Below are 20,371 nucleotides of genomic sequence, written 5' to 3' on the forward strand. Positions count from 1 at the left end.
TTTAGACCTCAAGCTGTTAGACTGTTTAATAAAACTCATATACTACCTCTCCTTCCAGCACTGTAGGTTGGTTCACATTTGGAGGGAAACAAGCTTTTTTTTGAACAAATGTGCTCTTTTGCACAGTTATATATATTTACATACATTTACATGCAGAATAAAAATTTCACTGTACTTTCTGATGCTGTCTCTAGAACATATGACAAAGTTGAACTGAAATGAATAAGATGGTCTTTCTAATAGAATGAATTGGATTAGGATTACTTGATCTGAACCAATATTTTACAGTTACACAGTTGAGGCACATATACATAAAACAAACAGAAATTTATCACTCAGAGTGGAAAGGGATGATGATGAAGCAGGGGAGAAATTCAAGAAATAAGTACAGAGTGGGATTTTGGATGCAGACCCTTAAGAAGAATAACAGCCTCCACACAGAATACTATATTTGTAAAGTATTCTAAGAACTAAGCCAACATGAGAATGGAAAACCGAGATTTTGCCGATAGGGATGACTGCAGTTAGGGATACAGAGAATAGGCAAGAGGGGGCTAGAATTTACTAGAGAAAACTGTCAAAGGAACCAAGATACTGGGAGCAAATATCTAGAGAGGGAAAGATAATACAATGTGAAGGAGACAAGAAGACATGTGGATAGCAGGCTAGGGACCATCTGTCATATTAGGGGCTGACATCGAGTAGAGGCAGAGAGAAAGGGATAGGGGAATCATAAATTAAAGACCTGTTCTGGTAGAGTTTTTAAGTGAATATAGAACAAAAACTCCTGTTAAAAAGAATAGTTATTAGGGCATATAAAATACTGCACAACAACTATAGGAATCAACCAGAGCAGGTTGGAAAAAATTGTAGAGAGATATTGGATGAACTATTCAGAAGAAAAACAGTGAAAGGATGCATGTATGGCTCCAAAATTTGCATTTTCTTAGGAGTTTTGCTAGGAATTTCTTTTTAGGTATTTTTTTATACCTCAAGTAGATGGCAAATGTTGGTGGTGTGACATGGAAGACAGAGGTAATTGGGAACACATATTTTGGGAGTGTAATGAGTTTGCAGACTTTGAAAATTTCCTACAGAGCACTATGTCAGAAATACTGGGTGAAAAAATGTATGTATCTAAGGAAATTAGTTTTTTGAGCTGGGATACAGGATCTGAATTGCCTAGACATAGTAAGGCCTTGTTAAGTTTAACTCTGGTGCAACCAAAAAAAGCAATTATTAGAAAATGGAAATTAAAGACTAAACCAACCGTATTTTAAGTACTGAACATTGTAACAGAGAAAAGAACTGAAAGTGGAATCTTTAGAAAAGGGTAAAAGCAAATTACATAGAAAAAAATGGAAATTGTGGGAACAATGCATGCAGAATAATGTTTTATACGTGGAGTGAGGTTTAAGGGAAGGCAGGAATTGATCAGTTTATGTAATGTTGAATTAATGATAAACATACAAAAGAATAGATGTCATGTATAAAGTCTGCAAATGGGAATATGTTAATATGGATTGTTTTCTTTGATATAAATTTATGTTTGCCTATATCTTAACTGATAATTCAATAAAGGTGTTAAAAATAAAAACTGCATCTCAACAAAGTAATACCTGCATGAAAAGTAACTTCGGGAAGTGGGGACTTCACAAAAGTCAATTTCAGATTACTAGATCAGTGTGTAATTTTTCAGATAGACCAGAAAAAACGCGAGTGGATGATAAATATGAATACAGAAATGAAGAAAAAGATACAATATACCAACCACTTAAAAAGCATATGCTTAGTAGCAGGAAATGTCTCCCTGTAAGATACAAGAGAGGCAAACCATTTTTCCATCTTCTGTAACCATGTCCCCTGTGCAAGTAGAACACCCAGGGTACGGCATATATGAGCTCCACTTTTATGAATATACAGGAAGATTAAAGGATGGTATGATCAAATGGAAGGTTTGATATGAACAAAGCAGGAACTGCACTCTGGGCTGAGTAACTACAGATGAGATACGTTTTCTGGTTGTTTGACCATTTTATTCTCCATAAGCAAAGTTTATTGACTTCCAATCCACTTATTCATAAGAAACCTATTACCAGGTTTGTTTTAAAGCTGGTTAAAATTCTTGTTGTATAATTCGTCATGTAATGTCTGCATGCCATTTATACCTTCTTCAATTATCTGCTTACTCCAGTTCAAGTGCAGCCAGAGCATATTATGGCATTCTAGAGGTTTAAGGCAGAGAAACTAACCCTGGACATGGTGCCAGCCGACTGCAGGATGTATGACAGTGCACATGCTCTCACACCCCCAATATACACCTAGTTGATTTCAAACAGTAAGTAGCTCTGCAGACTTTTTACATAACACACAAATGGGGTACAACATAAAAAACAGATACAGGGCATATCATCTGAAAGATATTTTACTTACTCTATTCAACTTCTCCTCCAGTATATATTAACTTTTCCCCCTTTAACTTAGTTTAATGTTTAGTTTTTTTACTTAGAATTGTATACAGGCTTGTTTGCAATTTGAACTGCAGTCTTACAGTTAGTTTATTGCACAATGATTTAGGTTTGTTGACTTGCAAAATTTACTTTCTGATGTACAGTCAACTTAGAACATTTTGGATGATGCTCAGTTTCCTGAAGTTTAAAAACTTCTGAGGCCAGGAAGGTAGATAAGCAATCTTACTCTGCTTCTCAAATACCTGAGAAATTGCCTGACTTGAAAGGGATACTGTATACAGCTGTTGTTTTGTCTCAAAGTCTGTCTGTCCTTTACTCTTAACTACACTCAAAATTTGTGACTTATCTGGCATTTGACTGGGAGGTTAAGGATAAAGCTTGAGATAGGAAGATCAGCTAGCTAAAGTGTTTCATCACTCCAGTGAGTGTGTCTCACTGTCTGGAAAGTTAAGAGCCACAGTGCATTTTGCTCTTGGCTTTACTTATGTATCTAAGCTGTTTTTGATAAAAAGCTTCAAAAACTTTTTTATGACATTATGGCACAAATAAACTTAGTGTATTAATCAATGAAGTCAGGATAGGGACAGGTCCATGGCCTTTAATGTGTGCATCTCAGTGTGAGTGCAGAGATGCATCCATTAAACTCCATGGACACACTGTCATGTTTTCCCAATGCTGATATCATTTAAGTAAACGCTAGCCATTTATCCTCCATGGTATAAGCACAAGGAAAAGAACTTTTACAATTTTTTTAACTGACGAAGCCAAAAATGTTCAACAATGGGTGAAAATACAGTTCAGCATTTTATGCATATGTCATAGTGCAAAGATTAGAAATATAAGTGACAAAACACTTAAAAATATACATGCCTGTGTGCATGTGCCTTTATACATTATGTGTATATCTATATCAATATATACCTATACAGATATATGCGCACACACACACACACATATATATATATATATATATATATATATATTTACATACATATGGACTACTGTAAAATAGTTGAATCTTATGTTATTGAAGCATGTTTAATCAGTCATTAAAAAAAAAAAAACACAAATGACTGACAACACACCAAATGCAAAATACTGCAACAAAAATATTTTTTGTAAGGGAACAGGCTCCCCTTTCACCTCCACTCCGACAGTGAACAATACTTGGAAAAGAGCATATATCCCATCTTTGGTACTACAGTGATCTCACACCACTGACTAGCTCTTCTGGCAAACAGATGAAGTCAGCAGAAATTATAGGTGTGCAAGTTTCACTTGCCATAACAGTAGATGTTCAAATTCCATACTGCTGCCCTAGCCGTTTGGCTATATGGGTGGCATCCTGCCTAGGCTACAACAACCGGCCAGCTTCACAAAGCTCTGTCTTCCTCCTACACCTTCACTCTAACCACTGACTGGTCAGCTCAATGGGAGGAAATCAGCAGTAAGAGTAAAGAAATCTTCAGGACTTTCTTGCTCACACAGAAAGATGACAGTACTCATGTCCAACCTTTAAAAAATATAAACAGAAACATATACTTAAATATCTGTTGTAGTAAGTGCAACTGACACAATTTTACTATGTTCACTATTCTCACTGCTGCAGGAGCCTTTTGGCTGTATAGGTTGGTTACCAAAAATGATCCAACCTGGAAGGTGGAAGTTAAGGATCCGCGAGTCAAAGTAGAAAGGTCTTAGCAGAGAGACCCCTGGACCTGAAAAGGGGAATCCAGTTTATAATGCTTTGTAAAATTATGTATAGAGTACTAAGTTGCTGCCTCTACAATGCTTCTAGAGTCTACCTTTTCCAATACACCATCTTAGATAGTGAAGGCTCTAGTAGAATTATCTTTTCACTACCTAGAACTGATATACCATGATAAGGGGGGGGGGTACAACACACTGTGACAGATGAGGAAATCCCCCTTGAAAATGTCTGTTTTGACATGGGTTGTCCTTTTAGTTCCATCATTAAAAAAAATACAAAAAAAATTAGCTGATCTGCTTTTTCAAAGGACTACATTATGTCAGGATAGTATCTGAGCTACCCAGGCAAGTCCGGAGTTTGCAGAATCCTTTCTCCTTGGTTCTGTGGATAGAAGACTGCAAAAGTGATGGTTTGATTTGAAGTAAATTCTGAAACAAGCTTTGGGCTTACATGAGGGATTTCATCTTAACGAAACCCAATCTCTATATAAGGCCAAACAGAGTTCACCCCACCTTGAGAGCCTGGAGCACAAATCCTCTTCTTGCAGATGCCAGAGGAGCAAGAACAGTCTTCCAAGTAATTAACATTACATTATCCTGATGAACTGGTTTAAAGGGACACAGTTAACTTTTCCACCACAAAAATAAAATCCCAAGAAAGGGTCAACTGTTTTCAATGAGGCCTAATATGTAAACCCCCTAAAGAAGCTGTTTTACTAAAAATGAAGAGGAAAAGGGCAGTTGCATGAGCACGCATACCAAAATACCATCTATTCCTGGTGACTTTCCTACAGATTGATTAAACATCACAATTTTCATCTCATTTCCTCCTATCTTAACTGTTAGTTGATGAGCCTCATTTACCTCTAACCTTGGCATCAAGTCTTCCATAAATACTTCCATTTGTGCTCTTTCTTGATTTCCACACATCTGCTTTATAGAAATTTTCATAAAAATTCCTGACACACCTCTAATATTTCCACAGGATATCTGGTTATTTTTCTTGTTATAGGCTCCCTATATTTGACAACAACCTGTTTTAGTTTCTGTTGCATAAGTCATTAGGTTAAATGTTTTTGTGCTCTGGAGTTATCAAAATACAATTGCATAAGAACAATATTTCTAAACATATACATATTATCCAAATACTCCCTTACTTTCTCTTTAGCACTCTGCAGTTGCACCTCTTATTCTGTCAGATTCCTCCTATTCTATAATACTTTAAATTTTGTCAGTGCCTCTAAATAATTTCTTTTACTTCTTAACCATATCTTTTCTCTTTTATTTCCATATCTTTTCTCTTTTATTTCTACCTTATTTTAAAACTTGATTCTTATTTTATTCCACTCATTAGCTACCTTTCCGCTTCTGTGTCAGTTTTTATGGATCTAGTGGCAGGAGTGTCAAGGATACATGTCATGGCTGGACTTCCAAGATGACTGCACACTGAGTAACAGATTAATTTCAGCTCTTCTAGTGTGAAAACAAACTCAGAAGAAAGAACCAGTGAACTCATTTTGGAGGGACAAATTTCAGTAACTGGCTAGTAAGTGCATTGCCTTGATGCCAACAAAAAAAAATTCAGAGAAACTGAAAGAAAATCAACTACAAAAGGTGAGGAAAAAAATACTGACTGGGAAGAATTCTGCAGCTGTTCAGCAAAAAGCAGTGCATGATCCAGCTTTGGTGCAAGACATGACTTCCAGTAACCTAGAGAAAAAAATAAGTCAAATGTACTTAGCGCTAATTAAAATAAAATAAGAACAGATGGAATGTATCGGCTCAAATAATAACAAGAGGCTAGATAAAATAGAATAAGCTTAAAACAGATATTCAGATGAGGTGATAAAACTGCAACAATTGGAGGGACAAATGAAGAAAAGGCTGGCTGAATATGAGACTGCTCAAGAAGAGATGTTTCAAAAAAATAATAGAATTAGAGGACAGAGCATGCAGGGAAAACCTGAGATTTTGTGCTGTAAAAGAGAAGCCGGAAGGAACAGACTGCATTAATTTTAAGAAAGCACAAACAAGCAACTGGACTGGTATTCCACCGCAGGAGTTTTAAAATGAAAGGGCACATCTTGTGCATTCTTCAAACCTGGCAATGAGAAAGCAACATAGACCTTTAGTAAAGATGCAATCCTACCAGCAGAAGGAGATGATTCTGCCAAAACTGCGGCAGAAGGATAAAGTACTAAAAATGGGAGAGAGTAGAGTGTTTGTGGAAAATGACTACTCACTGTACACCAGGCAGAAGAGGAGTAAATTTATTCCACTAATTAGGGGATGTCTAGAAGTAGGCATGAGATTGAAACTGCTGTATCCAGTTATCTTCAGAATATGATAAGAGTTACTACCAAGCTCAGCTAGCTGTAATTATGTAAATAATTATGTAATTTGTGAATATCAAACTGATTTATAAATGTTTGTGTTACAAATGTATTAGAACTGTGTGTCATATCTACATCAAACAGACTTGCACATATTTGCCAGTGGGGAGTATTATTGGGGATCTGGAGAAAGAGAGAGGAACCAGCCCCCGGATTGACTGCATTCCCTGTGTGCTCTTAAGTGAAATCATCCTTGATGCAGAGAGCTGCATCTTGAGATACTGTGTGTGTACCTGATATTCTCCTAGTGAATGTTCCTGACAGGGACCAGTGGTGAGGACGGAGGCTCCTTGATTACTGGCCCACAGGTGGGGCATCACAAGAGGAACCACAGAGAGATGTCCTCTTTCCCTTTTGTTATTTGCACTACATTTAGAACCAATGGCAAATAAAATAAGAGGTCCAACAATTTAAGGATACAATAGGTATGGCAACAAGAAAAGCATGCTGTACCTGTAGTTGATATTATTTTGTACATGATAAAACCAGAAAAGGACATTTCAGTGTTGTGGAACTTTTTGAAGAAATTTCAAATCTTTTCAGGATACAAAATGAATGAAGCTAAAACAAAGGTAATAGCTGTAAAATTATGTACCCATGCACACATTGGTCTAACAATATCCATATTTAAACTAAGTACTTAGTAGTATGGATTAAAAAGGATTCTGATGTGGCAGCTAAGGATATGTCAGAAAAGACTCAACAAAAGATAACAAAAAAACTGAAAAACTGGAAGCTATGTTATGTGGATATAGATATGGATAGCAAGATGCAAGCAGTTAAATGTTTTTATTCTCGTTAGCTTTATAGATAGGTCAGGCATACGTTATCACCCAGAAGAGAAGTTGTGGATAGCAATTAATAAAGAGATGAAGGATTTTATCTGGGAGGGAAATACTGCAAGGGTTAAGTGGGATAAGCTGATTCTTCCAATTAAACGAGGCAGGAAAGGGATTGCCTTCCCTGTCAAGAATTGATATCAGAGTATAGGCATAAAAAAATAAATAGGGAGATCCTAAGTGAAAGACCAGCACCGGTAGAGTTTCTAGTAGAATCTAGAACAGAAGCTGGTGTTAAAAAAGGAATAATTAGTACAGCATACAAAATATTGCATTATAACTATAAGAATCAATCAGAGGAGGTTAGAAAGTATTGGGAAGAGAGACTGGATAAGTAATTCACAATGAAACAATGGGGGGGATATATGTATGTCTCCAAAATATGCAACAAAGTCTAGAAGATTTAGGATCTTGGTTTGGAAGTGTTTTACATAGGTATTTTTATACCCCAAGTAAACTCCAAAGAAATTTTCCTCAGGCAGACAGCAAATGTTGGAGGTGTGATAAGGAAGAAAGAGTTAACTGGGAACATATTTTCTAAAAGTATAATGAGTTGGCAGACTTTAAAGATTCCCTGCAGACTGCTCTGTCACAGATGTTGGGTGAGGAAATAGGTGCAAGTAAGGAAATGATTTTGTGAGCTATGACACAGAATCGGAATTGCCTAGATATAGTAAGGCCTTGCTGGGTCTAATTATGGTGGCTGCCAAAAAAGCAATTACTAGCAAATGGAAATCAAAGTCTAAACGAACGTTACTACAAATAAAAAAGATAGCAACAGAGATAAAAAAATGGAATTGGGATCTTTAGAAAAGGGTAGAAACAAATTACATAACAAATTACATATGAAAAAATGGGAATTGTGGGAACAATTAGTGCGGAAGAGGAATGAGGTTTAAAGGAAGGCAGGCTTTGAATAAGCTATGTAATTGTTTGACTGACAATGACTGGGTAGATCCATTTCTTCCCAGTGATTCTGGTCATGGTGTGTCTGAGCGTAGGAATTATTCTTCCTCTTCTTTGAATAGTTCTTCTCTTCTGAGTTAGAGGCATTACCACAGTAAGCACCTCAGCTCAACTTTAGAGTCTGTTGCTCCCTGCGTGGATGACAGTGGAGGAAGCACTAATCCCCTTCATCTACCCAAATACCTCAGATTCAGGGAAATACTGTAGATGATGTGCCAGAAGGAAGGATGACCTAATGACTTGTTGTCTTTTCCTGGGATGGCTCTCTAAAGAGCTTTTCAGTCCATGAAGATGCTTTCAGTCACGATTCCTCCTACTTTAGACATCATTATAGTGTTCACTGATGTTATCTAGGCTGCTTTAACACAGGAAAGCTGATGGGGATTTTCCTCCTTCCTGAAATCAGCCTTTTCTGCCGGGGATGGTTAAACTAGATGCACTATTTTCTGCAGTCTCTCTCAAAAGAACTCCCACCCTCAAAGTTCTGAGGTTTATCTGCTTGGTAAGCAGTCTTGGGCAGTGAGGGCTGTGTCATCTGGCCCCATATTGTGAAGTTCTCCCATGACATTGCTGGTAACATTTCTTCCATGTTGTCTAAATGGCTGAAGGACTTGACAAAGAATGAAAAAAAACAACTATCCCAATCAACCACACTAGCAAACTCCACCATTCTCATTATTTACATCACTGTTTATCACAATTCTTGTCTCCACCTCACCAGCTGTCACAGACTTAGTGGTGGCTTGTCATGAATGTTCCCCCTTCTGTGGTCTAGTTATAATTGGTCCACAGGTCCAAGCCCACATGGAGAGAATAGAAAAGCAAAGGAAATATCTGACAACAGCTGGTGCCAAGTTTGCTTACCTACCATGTTCTTTTGCTAGGACCCAGAAAAGTAGGTGTCAGGTGTAGTTTTGCTGCAGATGAAATGACTGGGGAACTAGTAAGACCAAGGCTTATAATCCTTCAGTTTTGGACAGAGTCATTTCGCTTATTTTCTCTTCCCAAAACCCAATACCAGAAAAGGCTACAAGGGCAAGTGAATCTCTTCATTGCTCTAGTCCTGACTGTGTTAGACTGTTGCATTAGGGTAATGACAGTTCTTTATTGACTTTGCTGAAAGTTTCCAAGGCCACCTTAAAAAAGCGCATTTCTTTTTGAGGCCTCTGTTGCACCAGTTCCTACTTGTGGTAATTTTTGCCATAGAGAAACTTGATCAGGCTCCCTTTGCATCAGTAGCTATAGCAGATCTAATGTTTGTTTCCAGGAAGACAATTTCTTGAAACCATTACATTCCTAATGAATTTCTGAGCTCCATGCTTTGTCATCTGAGCCTCCTTAACTGTTTTTCCTATAGATACACTTTTAAATAGGCCTTTCAGGCCTGAATTTCATCTTAACTTCAGAAGACAGTACCTCTGTCCTCCTTCAAGATAATCTAATGAAGTTTTCAGGACATAACCCTCAATAATCCTGCTTTCATTTTGTTTTGCACAGCATAACCGTTAGGAAATGTAGAAAACAATCTGAAATATGTGCATGCCTGCCACAACATGAAAACATATGTATATTTTGCTCTTTGCTGTACCATACACAATGACAGGACATACTACTTTTTCACATAATGTGAAATGAACTTTTAATGCTGTTTTCAAAATAATGTGCCAGTGAAGTGATTCCAATACATACTGTGATTAATATTCTCAAAAATAAGTACGCATTTTCTATATACCAGATGGGAAAAAGCACCAAACTGGCTATGTGAAACGGTTGGTGGTACCTAGCAATAAATGACCACATTTCTTAACAATGATATGAAGTGTTATAGCAGATTTCTCAGAGTGATGTATCATGACCCACAGCTGCAAATTCACATTGCTCCAGTTCCAGCTGTAAAGACACACACACAGCTTTATCTTCATAAGCTACAACTGTAGTCCCAGGAAAGACACACACAAACACACACTTTCATCTTCATGAAGTGCAGTTTCCTGAACATGAATCAAAACTGAGGGAGTAGATTCATAAGTCTAGTGACAGAAAAATGTATGTATTAAGCAGAAATACGTATGATTTTTACTACAGATGTAATGACAACTCAATGAAGAAGTATTTTAGGCCATTATCATACACACTGTACTGAGCAGAAGTTCAGCTTAACACCCACAGTGGAAACTGGGCAAACCGTGTATAAGACAGACTGTGGCACCAAAGGCATATGCCATCAAAGCCAGTGGTGTTTGTCTTTTGAAAGGCTATATTTTCATGCTATTATGATTGCAACAAGATATTCAGCTAAAAAAAGTCATCAGTTCCGACAGTTTTAACCACTTGATGGAGATTCAGTGGACCTTATGCTGTGCGCACTAGCGATGGATGTATAGGTTGAGTGTGTTGGTGATTGAACCAGAAGATAAAATGTTCTTAGTTCTTAGTCTGAGAAGCTTAGGCAGTGCCCTGTTAACGACCTCAGCTTATGTTGTTTCAGTGGAGTGCTCTGTGTTATAGGTGTGTTTTGCTTACTGAATGTATTTTGAGGTGAGAAAGTATCTTCCAAATTAAAAGAAAAAAAAAACACTTGTATCTCTGAATGTTAAGTCATTGTAAAGTAGCAGTGAAAGATTTTTGTTAAGCATAAGGCAGTTACTACACTGCCTCAAAATACCTAGGGCTGTCATACTGACCACAGAGGGACAAGAATTCATTGCAATTCCATAACAGCCAGTGCAGTTGAAAGAATATAAGAAAACAGAATGGCTTAATAACTTCATATTGGCATAATCCAGATGTGTATGATAGTCAGTACTGGAAAATGGTGATAATATAGGCTAAGTCTAAATGATACCATAATGTGAGCTGTAACTACTGTAGGCTCTGGACACACTAAATAATACTGGTAGTATTCAGAAGTGCAAAAAAATGTAAAAGTCACAGCACTGTATAGGAACTGTAAAGTAATCAGTGACAAGTGACATACTTAAATTGCATTATATTCCTTGTCTGAACTGATTTGTGTACCACAAATATTTCTCAAATTGCTAATGCACTGTTATGCCTGTATCACTTTGATTATTTTCTGTACAATGTTATTGTAAAATGTGGAGCTTTACTCTCTAGGTTTCCCATGAAAAGGGGTTCTCATGCACAGTCAGCCTACCTTAGTAAACAAATGCAAATAAGTAAATGAATAAATAGTCTTGGTGCAATAAGAGGGCAGTGCTTCAATGTCCATAACGGTGGAATAATCAGTATAAGCAATGGTGATCAGAGGTGAGATCAAGTGCTATTAGTAGCTGAAGTAATAGGTTAATTTGATCTCTAACTAGCATTTATGCATTTGTTTAGCAGGATAGTCTAATTGGCCACAAGGTCCCCTTCTAGAGGAGGTCCAGGAAGAAAAGCTGCATACAAAACACATGCAATATGATGTCATCTTTTTCATTCTTCTTCAATGTATGGGTTATGGATCCGATCCTTGGATCAGACTCATTGATAAGTACAGAGTTTGGATCCAACTCTCAAGCTCCTCCCCTACCCATAATGCCCTAGTCTATCCCCAACACCTCAGATCTCATTTGCCGCCATCACGCACTGATGTGGGATTTTTTCTTTGTGTGTTCTTATCTTTTAGACAGTCAAAAGTGAAAAAAAGGTTAATTACCTTCACTCTAAATTCTACACACACACACACACACACACACACACACACACACACACACACACACACACACACACACACACACACACACTCTCTCTAAACTTAAACCTCCCTCTTAATTTTCGGATTTTCTGTGTTTCGCTTCTACTGTTTGTATAGTAACCTCTCAAACATACCATTGCTGGCATTTTGTCGTTGTCTTTTTCTTCATTTCTTCTATAACTCCTACCCTATTAAAAAGGGTATTCATTTTTTACCATTGGTGGTATTTTTCCTTGAAAAAAATCTGTCCTTTAACTATTTTTTCCTCTGTGGATTTTTACTGTCATGGCTGACAAGTTTCAAGAAATGCACTTCTGCGCATAAAATCTCTAACTTGGATGCTCACAAGGACTGTGCCTATTGCTTAGGTGCATCTCATTTAAATACAAACTATACCATTTGTGCAGGGCTTAATTCAGGAGCCATAGCGGACAGGCGTAGAAAACTTGCACTTAGAGTTTGCTTCTGCCTCCATCTTCTTCCTCTTCAGGGGGTCAGACCCCCAGCAAGTCATCTTAAGTTCCATAGGAGCACAAGAAGCACCTGCTTCCAAAGTCTCCTAAGACTTCCTCAGAGTCACCATCAAAAGTTCCCAAATTGGTGGCTCCATGTTTGTCGGACCCAAAAAGATAAGACTGTGAACCCAAAGCTTTTGGATCCTAAGCCCTCGGATCCCACTGAAAATTCAGTCAGATCTACAACTCAAATCATCAGATCCTAAGCCTAGCACGTGTTACATGCCAAGGACTTGCTCATCCGAGTTACTGATAGATCCTATCTCCCCCTCAGCTCTATTCTCCTTTTATACAGACACCTAAAAAGCATTCCAGACCTGAGTCAACTACTTCATCCATCATCAGGTCCTCCAGGAGTCTTTCCGAAGCACATGTGGATAGGATGATGTGAAAATTTCTTAGGGCTCAGATCCAGATGGGGGTTATCTCAGCTCCATCCTCTATTGGATCCGTGGGTTTTGCTGCCACTACTCACACAGTTTTATCATTGGTTTCAGAGCCCTGGGATCAGACTGTTCCAAGAGTTCTCGAGTTGGATACAAAGAGAATTACTTCTTTGATTATGACAGTATCGCTGACCAGTTCTGTTCCTAAGCCTTTGGATCAGGTTGAGTCCCAGAGCCGAAGCCACATGCCTGGTTGTGGCTATGCAACTTTGTGGAGCCTTTCAAGTCGTCTTTTGTCAATGCTACCTTTGATGGAACATCCTTGTTTGGCCCTTCTGTGAAAGAAATATTTACCCATAGTGAACAAGAAGGAAAGACCTAGTCTGCTGTAAGAATTACATTTTCTAACCCTTATCAAACTTTAAGGAATCAGAGGTGGCAAGAAAACGTGGTTCTACAAATCCCAGGGACCTTAACAGGACTCACACTGATAGAACTCATTCATAGGCAGAGGAGGGAGTTTGAACGGAAGGCACCACCCTCAAAGGCAGAAGATGCCTGCAAAATCAGGGTTCCAGAGACTCCTTTCTGCGCTCCTGAAGTGCTGCCCAACTGCCCACCTCTGGAGGCAGTCGGTGGACGTTGTCCTTGCACCAAGAAGCCTAGGCTGCTATAACAAAAAATACTTGTGTGCTAAAATTAATATCCAGATGTTATTTCATACCCTTTTCCCAGATACCAGTTTCCAAAAGAAAGATGCTCCCTGATGTTCCACCCAGTCAGAGGGAAGCTGCAGCACAAGAAAGGTAAAAGCTGCTAGACAAGATAGTCATCCAGGATGTCCCACCAGACCAAACAGCATTCGGAACTTACTTTTCTTTTTAGTGTCAAAAAGGACAGGAACCCAAGACCAATTCTGGATCTGAGCAAATTAAATGAATTTGTGAAGAAATCAAAGTTGTGAATCGTCATAGTTCAGTCCATTCTGCTGTGTTTATGCAAGGACAATCTACAATTGGATGTGCTCCATAGATCTTCAGGATGTGCACTATCACATCAAAATAGACACGTAATCCCGGATACACTTATGCTTTTGGATGGGAGCCAGTCACTACCATTTCAGTGCCCTGCCCTTTGGACTCATCATAGCTTTCAAGGTATTTACCAGGTGTATAGTAGTGATGGCAGCTCATTTGAGACTAGAAAGATTCCGAGTGTTTCCATATCTAGATGACTGGCTTCATCACCTTCCCAACCATGCATCTCCTAGAGCAGTCCAGGGACTACTTGCTCCAGATTTGTCAGTCACTAGGTATAACAATTTTGCCATATCAAAAATGACACCGGTACAGAGCATGGAGTTTATTGCTGCACATCTGAACACTACTCAGATTGCTTCCTTATCTTCTCACCATACAGGCACACTCAGACCTCAGGTTCATCAAATTCTATCTCATCCTGCTCCTCCTGCCGGACTAATTCTTCAAGCTTTAGGCTCCAAGGCAGTGCAATAGTTCTAGTCCATTTAGCATGCTACTTTATGGGTTTTCTTTAATGGACTCCAGCTGTTCAATGGTCTCTTCCTCAACAACCCCTGTCATTTCCAGTCAAACTTACTCAAATATGCAAACATATTCACTGGTGGAGCGAATCATATATTTACCTAGGTTGCCCTTTTGTTTTTCCTCCCCTGTTGGCCACAGTGACCACAGCCGCCTCCCAACTGAGGTTAGGGGTATTACTTGAGAAGGATGGTCCAAGGCACATGATCCCTCCAAGAGACCAGTTTGCTTATCAACATTCTGGAGAGGAGTAGTCCTTTTAGCACTGCAGGCAGTTCAAGATGCTCTTCCTCTAGGGACCATTGCGATTCAAACCTACAACATGTCTGTGGTCTGGTACATCAACAAACAAGGGGGAACTTCATCTTATCCCCTCTGCCAAGAAGTAATGAAAGTCTGGCAATGGATGATCTCCTCCAACCACTTTCTGGCAGCAATGGACATTCTGGGGAAATACAATGCAGCAGACAAACTTTTGATGCGTCATGAATGGTCTCTCAATCAGTGGTGGGGAAAAGTTTTTGACTTTGGGCCAGTCCTTGCTGTGACCACTTTGCATCCCCAGCAAAAAGTGCAGCAGGTATCTTGCCATGATCCCCTCTCAGGGGGAGTCACAGATAGATGCTGTAGTCCACGTTCGGCCATCTGGTCTCTTTTACACCTATCCCGCAGTACCTCTGCTCTCAAAATTCTTACAGAAAGCAAGTCGGTTGAAGAGCTTGATCATCCCCATCACTCTTTTCTGGCCTAGACAGGTGTGGTCCCCTTCCTTTGGTCTCATCTTTATCATCATTCCCTGGACACTGGACCCAAGTCTAGACCTTCTGTCACATCCTCCAGAGATGAATCATCCCAATATCCCAGCCCTCAAACTAACCACATGATTTCTCCACTTCCAGTAATAGCCGGACAGCCCTGGCTTTCTTCCCCAGTACATGCCATGCTGTTATCCTCACAAAAAGACTCCACCAAAATGATTTACAGGTGTAAAGGGAAAAATTTTATTTTTGGAATACAAGAAACAACACTGACCCTTTTACTGCCCCTGCCTCTCCTATACTAGACTTTCTAGCTTCTCTTTTCAAAGAAAGTGCTAGTTTTTCCATGATTAAAGTACATTTGGCAGCAGTATCAAATTTTCATAAAGGGGACAACAACTATTGTTTGGCTGCTTCCAAGTTATGTAAGGCTTTTTTAAAAGGCACTTTCCTACATAGACCTCCAGCAAAGGCTCCATCACCTCCCTGGGATTGAACAGTGGTACTCCAATGTTAGACTCAAAAACCCTTTGAACCTTTAGCAAAAACTGACAAAGTATCTGTCTTGGAAAACCGCCTTTTTAGTGGCTATCACTTCCAGTAAAAGTATCTCTGAACTCCAGGCTCATTCATCAAAGACTCCTTATGTTTGCTTTCATACAGACACGGTTACTTTATGAACATAATAATACTACAGTCAACAGAATAACAGTGATAATTTCAGTGGGGCAACCAGACGAATTGTAGGCATTAACTTAATATGTTAAAAAGAAGACAATTTCCACTACATGTAACAAGGTGATGGTAATTATCAATCAAAACAGTATACTAAAACTGAGACAGAGACAGCAGTGAATTTTATTTTATTGTTATCAAGGATATAGAAATTACCTTATGTGTATATTTTTTAAACAAGAAACTTCTTTATAAATGATCACTTATGACATAGGCAATCAAGCATTTATATAAATTAAAACAAACCATATCGACACAATCCCAGTTGAGAGCATTTTATATCACAGACCATACTGACACAATTCTAGCTGCAAACATTATATATCACATAATCTACCTAATTATTACCTGCCTTCTTTTAAACCTCATTCTTCCTGTGCATTTATTGCTCCCACAATTCCCATTTTTTCCTACGCAATTTACTTCTACCCTTTTCTAAAGATCCCAATTCCATAGGTTCATAGGTTCATACTAGGCTATCTGCCCTAGGGCATTTATAAGTCTAGCCAGAGTGTGTTTGGCTTTCGCCACCCATTTTAAATGAATTTTGCTATGCCCTTTTTCGAGGTTAGTATACTGTGCCTCTGTCCAACAGTGACACAGAAGTGATACCCGGGGTAAACGTACAATCTCCCATCCACTCATCAAGATTCCTCTTGAAGAGAGTCAATGAGGGACTCTGCCAAACCTGGACTGGGATTTTATTCCAGAGTGAAGGGAGCCTCTGGGTTATGAATCTGTCCCTCCAGCATGTCCTATTTATTTCAGTGCTGAGATTCAAATCTCTCGAGCGTGTAGCTCGATGGGATTTGGATTTTCTGAGGTGCAGCATGTTATTTTATCTCTGTCACTTTATTCACTACTTCTAGTAGAGCTGGCTTAGACTTAGATTTCCATTTTCTAGCAATTGCTTTTTTGGCAGCCACCACAATTAGACTCAGCAAGGCCTTACTATGTCTAGGCAATTCCAATTCTTTATCACGGGTCAGAAAAATAATTTCCCTCATTACACCAATTTGCTCACCCAACATCTCTGACAGAGTAGTCTGCAGGGAATCTTTAAAGTCTGCCAAGTCATTACACTCACAGAAAATATGATCTCGACTACCTCTTTCTTCCCCATCACACCTCCGTCTACTGGGGAAAAAAATTCTCTGGAGTCTACTTGGGGTATAAAAATATCTATGTAAACATTTCCAAGTAAAAATACTAAATCTTCTAGATTTTGTTGCATATTTGGGAAATGTACATTTTATATATATATATATATATATATATATATATATATATATATATATATATATATATATATACATATATACACACACACACATACCCCCATTATTTCTTTGAGAATTACTTATCCAATCTCTCTTCCCATTCCTCTAACCTCCTGTGATGGATTCTTATAGTTATCCCACAGTTTATGTTCTAGATTCTACAAAAAGCTCTACCTGTGCTGGTCTTTCATTTAGGACCCCCCTACTTCTTTCTCTTTGCCTATACTCCAATATTAATCTGTGACCGGGAAGGCAATCTCTAACCTGCAGTCCAAACAAATACTTGGCATCTTCCCATTCTATTACCTTTCCTTCTCTAGTTACTTGCTCCCAATACCTTGGTTCCTTTGTCAGTTGTCTCCAATAAATTCCAGCCCCCCTGTGGCTCGCTTGTCTGTGACGAATAAAAGCTTGTTGCTTTGGAACACTACCTGGGTTTCATGACTTTTGGAAATTATTGTAACTAAGCTCATCAACAAAGTTTTAAGACCATTAGTTTCTCTGTTTTTTTATTTAGAAATAAAAAGGACAAACTTAAAAGGTAGCTTTAACAATCAATAACATATTCTGGGAAATAAAAATCTTACATTCTCCGATCCTGGCACCTGATTAATTAATATCTTGGCTGTTAAAAGTCTATGGCTACCATGTTTAATTAAGAAATGGAGAATGGACTGCTAACAATTTCTGTTAACTGAAAGAAATGCATTCCTATGATGTGTAATTCAAATACTGAGCTCTGAAAAAGGTTTGAGTTGTTTCAAGCAAATGTCTAGACATGTCGCTATGAGAACTTCACACATCAGAAAGAATGCGTCACTGCTAAAACTTTCCGTCTTCTGTTTAATATAAAACATTAGTGGACATGTATCACAGTTTAAAAAAAAATCATCATATTACATTTTCTTACACACAAATTTAATGCTACTTACCTTCATTATATAATCTCCATGCTTCTTCATACTTCTCCTGTTCATTAAGTTTTTCTTCATTTTGTGCATCTAAAAATAATAACATAAGTCAACCAACTTAATACACTTGCATTTGCTTATTTTACGGTAAACATTTAAAATGCATGTGCAAGCAAACTAAAGACTTCAGAGTTAAAAAGTTCCAGAAATACTTACAACATTGCTGATAAAGCTCACCATCATTTTTATGTTCCTCAGCAGTGCCTTCTAAATGACTTGATTGTTCTTCCATCTTACGAGCAATGGATAAAGAATGAGATTCTAACATGGTCTCTGTAGATGCAGAGTTTTCCTGTGGCTTAGTGTGATCTTGCAGACTGGTTCCTGTGTACTGCTCTTCTTTGAATTTAAACTTGGAGTTTCCTGCTGAAGGAAAACTGAAATGTATACTTCAAAAAAACAATACAAATGAGATGCTGTGTTTGTCATACAAACTGAAACAGAAAAACACTTACTCCAAATTTCTGCTGGCACCAACCATGAATTCAATTTTAGATAAACTTAGAAATAAGTTTAGCCTGGAAATGTTCTACTCAGATTAATTAGAAATTCTATCCTATCAATCTATGGCTACCAGTGGAAGGACCTTTATCCAAACTATAACAGTTTAAACCAGCTGGCACAAGAAAACTTGGGGAGGAGTATATCTGACTGTGCAACAGCTAACAATCTGGACCACAGAGAGCTGGTGAGCATATGAAACCACTCTCTGGCTTTGTCTGCAGAAATAAACTTGAAAGACTACATATGATGAGCAGCCATCAGTAAAGAAACTGAAGACACTTCTCCTTGCATTGATCCCTTTTCTACAACCAATGGTTAAAGTTTGTTCTCCAATCCACTGGCAACACCCTTCACTACCCCTGTAAGAAACATCTCTGTATATCTTCACTGCCACATTAGAAGACTGAAGGACAAGTTGTTAAACAATTCGATTCTGATAATCTCTGTGAGAAAACTGTGACTGTAGAAAAATCTTTTTTATTTTATGTATTTTTTGTTGTAGACACAAATATTGTTTGTGCTAGTAAAACGGTGAACTCAGAGTTACAGTACCTAGCACAGGGGTTCAGGTGGGGATCTGTTAGTGTGTTGTACACATGCTAACATTTTCACTATGGCATTTTTCCATTCTGCTATGCCAACCCCTTGTAATAGCTAAAGAAATGCATTCTTAATCTGCAACAAGTTGATGAAGTAAGTACAACGTAGGTGGTTGTCAAACCAAGGGCCTATTAATCTACCCTTACAAACTTTTGGGACCATGTATAAATGCACACATTCTTCTGAATTCATTCTTGTGATTTAAGACCATCTGAACTGCTGTTATTAAAATCTACCAGTGTCTGTAACCATCAGTAAGAGCTCCCTGACCATGTTCAATTGTGATTAAAAAAATGGTCACAGTAAAGTATCCCATTCTGCTTTAAATAAATGCACACTAATTCTGTGAAACCAAACTAATGACTGTTTAACTTGATCCTGACAGCAGGATCAGCCATTCTCATCCACAAATAGCATGTGCACCCAGCAATTAAAGCCTACTGCTGAACTGCATGAACCTCAGTTATCTGATTATGGTAAAATAAATTAATAATGGTTACAATAATATATTTCAAGTTTGTTTCAGGAAAAAACACAGCAGCCCAATTATTACAACTTATTTTACAAAAATGCACACTCATCCCACAGAGCCAGACTGTTTAAATTGAACAAATAACGACAGGACAAGTTACTTTCATTCACAGAGCACTCCCACCTCCATCCTGGAATTACTATTTAACTGTAGCCACCAAACAGGCTTTGCGCCTAATGAATGGAGAAAGGCAACAGTCATCTCTCTGCACAAAGTTGGGCCATCTACAGACCCTGGAAACTACAGACCCATAAGTCTCACTAGTTTTATATGTAAAGACATGGAAAAAAATAATCTCCAAACTCTGGACCCAACCCAGTTTGGTTTCATCTAGGGCAGATCAAGCCTACTCAACCTGGTGGACTTCTTTTAGAAGGTCACCAAAGCAATGGATGAGGGCAAAATCGTTCACACTGCCTACCTTGACCTGGCCAAGGCATTTGACACAA

The 20,371-nt window shown here is 38.3% G+C and overlaps 1 protein-coding gene across 3 annotated transcripts in view; it reads right to left on the bottom strand.

Annotated features, from left to right (window-relative positions):
- ANGEL2 (angel homolog 2) overlaps positions 1–20,371 on the bottom strand; it is a 1,508,489-nt gene that overhangs the window by 447,509 nt on the left and 1,040,609 nt on the right. The window contains exons 10-11 of one of the 3 annotated variants that reach the window (XM_044055504.1): positions 18,443–18,652; positions 18,248–18,316 (exon numbers count right to left, since the gene is read on the bottom strand). In XM_044055504.1, the coding sequence (XP_043911439.1) occupies positions 18,248–18,316; positions 18,443–18,652 (279 nt within the window). The remainder of the gene's footprint in view (positions 1–18,247; positions 18,317–18,442; positions 18,653–20,371) is intronic. The other 2 variants (XM_044055502.1, XM_044055503.1) reach the window with 2 other exon arrangements.

Source organism: Protopterus annectens, chromosome 1.part2, assembly GCF_019279795.1.
Source record: "Protopterus annectens isolate FY-2018-M chromosome 1.part2, PAN1.0, whole genome shotgun sequence".
Classification (NCBI taxonomy): domain Eukaryota; kingdom Metazoa; phylum Chordata; order Ceratodontiformes; family Protopteridae; genus Protopterus; species Protopterus annectens.